This window comes from Rhynchophorus ferrugineus, unplaced genomic scaffold (genome assembly GCF_030347505.1).
Source record: "Rhynchophorus ferrugineus isolate W39M unplaced genomic scaffold, kcgeb_rfMv2 rfM7, whole genome shotgun sequence".
Classification (NCBI taxonomy): domain Eukaryota; kingdom Metazoa; phylum Arthropoda; class Insecta; order Coleoptera; family Curculionidae; genus Rhynchophorus; species Rhynchophorus ferrugineus.
This window is the reverse complement of record NW_027472586.1, coordinates 5238542-5246564: the sequence shown is the minus strand read 5'-3', so window position 1 is coordinate 5246564 and position 8023 is coordinate 5238542. Positions and strand designations below refer to the sequence as shown.

Sequence of the window (8023 nt, the reverse complement as noted above, 5' to 3'; positions counted from 1 at the left end):
TTATGTTGAATAAAAAATATAATTTTGCCAAAAAAATGTGTTTTACTAGGGTAGGCCGAGGACTTTTCAATTGACCTGTTATATTGTATATATATATATATATATATATATATATATATATATATATATATATATATATATATATATCTTATATATAAAAATGAATCGCAAAATATGTTCCTAAGCGCATAACTCAACAACGCCTGGACCAATTTGGCCAAATCTTTTTTTAAAATGTTCGTTGAAGTTCAGGGATGGTTTTTACGGCGAGAAAAATTAGAATTATTGCTGGAAAAACCCTAAAAATAGCCCTTTTTGTTTGAATTTGTTTCGTGTATCAGTTGACAATTCATCTGTCATCTGTCAAAAGTCATCTGTAACAGACAACTTTTTTTTTTTAAATTTGATATGACTTGAACTCAAATCCTTTTAATCCGTACGAATTGTTTTATTTATTTAAAATTTTTTATTTGTTTAAAATTTAATTCAAATTTTAAATAAATAAAACAATTCGTACGGCTTAAAAGGATTTGAGTTCAAGTCATATCAAATTTAAAAAAAAAAAGTTGTCTGTTACAGATGACTTTTGACAGATGACAGATGAATTGTCAAGTGATACACGAAACAAATTCGTATATCGTGTTTTGTGCAGAGTGTTTAGTTAGTTGGTGTTTGTTTAGTTCGTGATTAGTGAAAAAATAATTTATATTTGATATGCCTCCTATAAGACGAAGCAATTTAGGTAGAAGAACCAGAAATGCTATAAACCAAGCTAATTACCGATCTAATCGTACTGCACAAGAACGTGACGACGGAAATGAACGTGAAAGAATTCGGATATCACAAACGCGTGAAGCGCGAGCGCGACATTCAACTAATAATCGCGCAAGTTTGAATCCAGCTGCTTTCAGTTACGATGTGTCAATTGACTACAGTAACTACCAATGTGTTGTTATTGGTTCTATGAACTTGGTTTGCTCACACTGTAAGGCATTAAAATACAAAAACGAAGCCAATGGATTGTGTTGCGCAAATGGTAAAGTGAAATTGATACAATTGGATCCACCACCAGAACCATTGTACTCATTGGTTTCAGGAATAGGAACAGATTCTATACACTTTTTGACACATATTCAACAATATAACAATTGCTTTCAAATGACTTCATTTGGGGCAACAAATGCAGTTCGGGAAAATTTTATGCCAACTTTCAAGGTATGTATTATAGCAGTTACTCATAATTATTTTAGCGAACAAAATTTTCTGTCACCAAAGTTAAGATGTGTTACTAATCTTCAATTTCTTAATAATTACGAAATATATCACTTAGTCATCATATTATATGGTGATTCAGTTTCAGTGACACTTTTATTATATTTTATATTTGATAGATATTAGTTAAAACTAAATATATACTTTTTAAGATCAAATATTATTTAAGTTTGATCATTGACAATCCATTAATTTATACCACACCATAATATTTTTTTTATTTACAGATACTAGGGCAAATATATCACAGAGCAGGTTCACTGTTACCAGTGTCAGATAGCGACAACAAATTCCTGCAAATTTATTTTATGGGCAATTCACCACAAGAAATTGATCTGCGTTGTGCACATAACAATTTAGTAAAAAGGTCTATTGTAGAACAATTACAAACTTTATTTCATCAACACAATCAATTGATTATATTGTTTAAAACTGCCCTGGATCTGATGCCATCCGATAATCACAAAATTGTAATCAGAGCTGATAAAACACCTGCAGGTCAACATACAAGACGTTTTAATGCACCAACTATTGATGAAGTTGCTATCGTTGTAGTTGGAGAAAACTTGGAATCCCGTGATATTGTTTTACATCGTCGGAATTTTCAATTACAACCTATAAAGGAAACACACCGCTCATATGATGCACTGCAATATCCCATTATATTTTGGCAAGGTGAAGATGGCTACGATTTATCAATAAAAATGATAAATCCCATTACAGGTAACTAAAATATTAGTTTAGCTATGGCGATAATATCTCAGTCACTATATTATGTATTTTAATTTTATATTTGAATGTTATTAAAACAAAATCTGTTTACAGGTTCTGAAACCAACAAAAAAGTCAGTTCAATGAACTATTATTCATACCGCCTAATGATTCGGGAAAATGCAGATAATCACATATTGAAATGTCGGCGATTATATCACAAATATGTTGATGACATGTATGTTAAAATTGAAACGGAGAGATTAACATTCATCAGGTTGAATCAAACCAAACTCCGATCTGAAGAGTATATTCACCTTCGAGATGCGATTAATACTGATGGAAATGCACAGAATGTCGGTCGGATGACTATTCTTCCAGCAACATACATCGGAAGCCCTCGGCATATGCACGAATATGCTCAAGATGCCATGTCGTATGTTCGTCATTATGGTACAGCAGATTTGTTCATCACATTTACATGCAATTCGCAATGGATAGAAATTAAGCAGGAGTTATTACCTGGGAAATCATCCATTGATCGTCATGATATTACAGCCAGAGCCTTTAGACAAAAGTTGAAATCTTTAATGAATTTCATCGTAAAACATAATGTGTTTGGTGAGACACGCTGCTGGATGTATTCTGTGGAGTGGCAGAAACGAGGATTGCCACATGCACACATTTTGATTTGGTTGGTTGAAAAGATAAGGCCAAATGAAGTTGATGCAGTGATATCAGCTGAAATCCCTAATGTACAAGTAGATCCTGGATTGCATGAGGTAGTTATCAAAAACATGATACATGGTCCCTGTGGAACTCTTAATCAAAATTCACCGTGTATGATGGATGGTAAATGTTCAAAACGATATCCACGGACATTAATATCGGAAACAATTACTGGTAATGACGGTTATCCATTGTATCGTCGCAGATCGACAGCAGACAATGGAAAATCAACAATTGTCAAATTAAATTAACAAGATATTGAAATAGATAATCGTTGGATTGTTCCATATTCACCCATTTTATCAAAGACATTCAAAGCACACATCAACGTTGAATCTTGCCATTCAGTGAAATCGATTAAATACATTTGCAAATATGTAACCAAAGGGAGTGATATGGCTGTGATTGGAATTGGTGCAGGGAATTCTAATGATGAAGTTACCCAATACCAAATGGGCCGCTATGTCAGTAGTAATGAAGCAGTTTGGCGAATATTTTCTTTTCCTATTCATGAGAGACACCCTTCTGTTGTTCACTTAGCTGTGCATTTAGAAAATGGACAAAGAGTGTATTTTACAGCACAGAACGCAGTACAAAGAGCTGCTCAGCCACCATCTACTACATTAACCAGTTTTTTTGAGACATGCCAAAACGATGATTTCGCACAAACATTGCTATATTCTGAAATGCCAAAATATTATACCTGGAATCAATCCTCAAGGAGATTTATACGACGGAAACAAGGAAAACCAGTTCCAGGATATACAGATGTATATTCCACCGATGCGATTGGCCGGATTTATTCAGTACATCCAAGCAATGATGAATGTTTTTATTTACGACTGCTATTAGTCAATGTACGTGGCCCAACATCATTCCAACAGTTACGAACTGTTGATGGTGAATTGTGTGGATCCTACAGAGAAGCCTGTCAACGTTTGCAATTGCTTGAAAATGACGCTCATTGGGATCAAACTCTCAATGATGCTGTAATATCATCACACACTCATCAAATACGAACATTGTTTTCTATAATCATATCTACATGCTTCCCATCAAACCCAATTGATTTGTGGATGAAGTACAAAGATTATATGTGTGATGATATTTTGTATCAAATACGGAATAGAATGGGAAATCCAAATATACAAATCAGTGAAGAAATTTACAATGAAGCATTGATTTCAATTGAGGACATGTGCTTGATAATGTCAAACAAACTATTAATTCAATTAGGCCTGACCGCGCCCAATCGTCCAATGCATGACGCTTTTAACCAAGAGTTGCATCGAGAAAGACTGTATGATCTCAACGCTTTGAAAGAATAAATTCAAACAAATCTTCCACTGTTAAATGAACAACAGAAGTATGTATTTGAAACTCTTATGAAAGTAACAAATGATGAAACTGGAGGGATTTATTTCTTAGATGCACCTGGTGGTACAGGAAAAACTTTTTTTATTTCATTAATATTAGCAACAATTCGCTCACAAAATAAAATTGCACTTGCACTCGCTTCGTCGGGAATCGCAGCAACTTTGCTTGAAGGTGGTCGAACAGCCCATTCAGCACTAAAATTGCCATTAAATATGCAAAGCAATGAAACTCCAACCTGCAACGTTTCGAAGAACTCTGCAATGGCAAAGGTTTTGCAGCAATGTAAATTGATTGTTTGGGATGAATGCACGATGGCACATAAAAAATCTTTGGAGGCTTTAGACAGAACCTTAAAAGATCTACGTAGCAATAATAACCGATTTGGTGGTGCAATGATTTTATTAGCAGGAGATTTTCGTCAAACATTGCCAGTGATTCCACGATCAACGCCAGCTGAAGAACTCAATGCATGTCTAAAGTCCTCCAATTTGTGGAAACATGTTAAAGTACTTCATTTAAGCAAGAATATGCGTGTCGAGTTGCAAAATGACCAATCTGGAAACATATTCTCTAAACAACTCATTGACATTGGTAATGGCAAATTTCCTATAGACATGTTGACGGCTTGCTTTTGCTATGACTATAAACAAGTCCCAGGGGCAATCATTAAGTGTTTGTGGTATTAATCTAGAAAACCCATGTTTCTCACATGGTCAATTGTATGTTGCCTGTTCCCGTGTTGGAAAACCATCAGATTTGTTTATCTATGCGCCAGGTAATCAAACAAAAAACATCGTATACCACAAAGCAATATAATGATAATAATAATAATAATTATGATTCACATGATTAACAATAAAGCGATTACTTACTTTTCAATCCTTATATATGTTTTATTTAATTATTTTTTATTCACAACGCCCTATCACCAGGGTGATGGTTCTGTTCAGGAGAATTTTTTAAAATACGTAGGCACAAAAACTGCCACATTACAAATCTTTTTGACAGGACGAAGTCTGTCGGGTCACCTAGTATATATATATATATATATATATACAGCATTTTGGTGGAACATGGATGACCTGCTAAAAAACAATCAATCTATAGGCCCTGAGGAGCACAAACTTGTTTTATAATGTATGACCACATTTTTTATATTTGATTATTTTGATAACGTTCAAGAATGGTAAGCATTTTGCTTTTAACGTTTGGGAAGTTGAGAAGTTCAAACCTCGGTTTTGATGCATGTGGTAGATGACTTTCCCCGTCGGCAAAAAATCTAACTGTTAATATTTTGTACGAAAATAGAAACCATTTCATTGGGTGTATGGATAAAATAATATATCAATTCTCCAGTAACACAGTCTGTAGTGCATCCTGTATTAGAAGTGTGTGATGTTATAATAAAATGTGCAAAATATCAATTTCATTTGAAAGAGCATCTAGTAATTGCATCAATTTTCTTTCCGGGATACTTTGGAGAGTATTGTGGCAAATTTCCTGAAGATAAACTCATCTTCGTATGTTCCTTTTATCCAGCACTTGATAAAGATCGATTATGAACTGAACTGTGAGTTATTTATTCAAGAAATGATTAAGGAACTTTAAATGGTGCACTACCCCTTCTAACATTTTTAACAGCAAATAATCTAGGGGATACATCGAAGGAGACTAAACTTTTATTAGAAATCGTCTATATCAAAGGCCTAAAGGTGTTTCTTAACATTAAAGTGAATGAAAATGTTTCTCAGAAATTCAATGACCGAAGATCTTTTAAAAGTTCTTTCCATGCTATCTATTGAAAGCAGTTTACCTCCGAAATAAACAATTTTACTTGCAAAATGATTACAAAATTTGCGAAGGGAAAAGAACGTAGGATGGACTTAATTTATAAAAAGTAGTTAGGTAAGTTTTTTCTGCAAAAATTTCAAAACACCACTATGTATTATAAAAGGAGTATTTTATGATTAAACTAGCGACCCGCCCCGGCTTCGCACGGGTGCAATGCTGATACTAAATTAAATATACTACAGAAAAAATATGAACGTTGTATATAAAAACATAGCGGCCCGCTCCGACTTTGCACGGGCATAAAATATATATGCCTATGTCACTCAATGAAAACATGATTAAAATCGATCCAGTATTTTTGGTTCATTCATTACTGCCCTTGGCCTGCACGCATTAAATTTGGAGTAAAACAATTCCTCTTCCCCTATACTTACTATGAAGCTTTCCTGCTATCTTTGGAATATCTAAATTCATACAATTTTTATTACATTACACATTTTTAAACGCAAATTTTAAATTTGTAATATCTCCGAAAATATTTGTTTAATTTACATGCTGTAAGGAACCATATTGATCTATATTAATTACACACTGTATTTAAGGTACTTAATTCGATAAGGATTAATGCCATATTGCTTAAAATAGCTTCGTAAATAAGCCATTTTCTCACGTAAAAAGTAAACAATAAAAATGGTTAATGTGGGTTATCCCTAAAAGATAAACATATACCATCGGGGACTTTTTTGTAGACCTTTTTATGGTGTACAATACTGTAGTACATTAATTTGATCTAACTCGTAGGGTTAGGCAGCGTTTTTGCTAATTGCTAAATAAGCCTAAAAAAATAGGTTAATTTACGACATCACGTTAGAAACCTCTAAAATTAGCAATGTTGCCTTAGTATATTATGCATGTATTATACATATAAACCTTCCTCTTGAATCACTCTATCTATTGAAAAAAACCGCATCAAAATCCGTTGCGTAGTTTTAAAGATTTAAGCGCACATAGGGATATAGGGACAGAAAAGGCGACATTGTTTTATACTATGTAGTGATAGTATACTATAAGATTTTTCTACGATAAATTGATTGTTATTATTGCCCAGTTTTTTTCTCTAATACATCGCTACAGGCAGCTAACCGAACAACGTCCCTTTTTTTCCCAAACCGGTGAGCTTTTTTCGCCTCGGCCAAATTTAAATTATTGACCGGTCATTCTATCCAAGTGTGGACAAAGCTTTAATCTCACGTTCGTTTCTAACAGAACGTGATTCGGATCCGAGTTATTCGATTAAGTTTCATTTTAATCAGGGACCCGCCGAGCCTTTTGTTAATATGGCTTTTGTGTTTTTGCCTTTTCGCGATCGATGAGACCGGCGCTAGGGCTTCGGCGATGGGCAGGAATTCATTTGTCGGGGTTGCGATGCAGTTTCTGCTGCACTTTCGACTCCCGTCAGCCAACCCCCCCCCCTCCTCCTGTTCCGCCGCGTCCTCCCGCTCTGGTCGACTGAATTTCCTTTCACGAATGTTTCATCTATATTTTCATTTCGATTAATCTTTAATTTTACCGTTCAATAATTATATATATATATATATATATATATATATATATATATATATATAATGATATATAAATCATATATTAAGAATGGGGTGATGGGGTAAGTATTGTATTATAATATTTAATTAATTTCGAATTGTAAAGTCCCCGAAAGAAGCTACTTTTAATGCCGTTTGAATTCATATCACGGCACGTGATGGGAGCTCGTTGTTTAATATCCCTAATTGATATCAGGGAGTAAAGTTTTCACAATAACTCGGGGGAAAGGGCGAGAGTGGAAAGTTTCATTCTTATTCGAGGCAAGACAGGCGTTGTTTGTCAAGATTGTAGAGGTCGCTCCTGGAAAAGTTTACGGTGTTTGTACTTTGTGTTTGATTTAAATTAAAAATGAATATCGCGAGGAACGTTATATTAAATTCGGATGGGAGTGTCAAAGTTCGGCGACAGCCTGTTTTCGTCAGAAAGTTTTCCTCGAAGGGGTTAAGAAAAATATATTTGTCTCAGTCTGTTTGGCATATGTTCATTCTCCCTTGATATGACCCTTGATATCCAGTATTGTTAACACTAAGCGCGACAATTC

At 34.3% G+C, this 8023-nt stretch overlaps 1 protein-coding gene across 2 annotated transcripts; it reads left to right on the top strand.

Annotated features, from left to right (window-relative positions):
• Positions 1 to 1469: 1469 nt before the first annotated feature.
• LOC143199609 (uncharacterized) lies at positions 1470 to 2967 on the top strand. 2 transcript variants are annotated; one of them, XM_076409534.1, is made up of 3 exons: positions 1470 to 1770; positions 1828 to 1995; positions 2098 to 2967. In XM_076409534.1, the coding sequence occupies exons 1-3, from the start codon at positions 1581 to 1583 to the stop codon at positions 2961 to 2963; spliced, it is 1224 nt and encodes a 407-aa protein (XP_076265649.1). In that variant the 5' UTR covers positions 1470 to 1580; the 3' UTR covers positions 2964 to 2967. The 2 variants fall into 2 exon arrangements, with proteins under 2 accessions (XP_076265649.1, XP_076265648.1); XM_076409533.1 differs by having other exon boundaries at positions 1470 to 1995.
• Positions 2968 to 8023: the final 5056 nt, after the last annotated feature.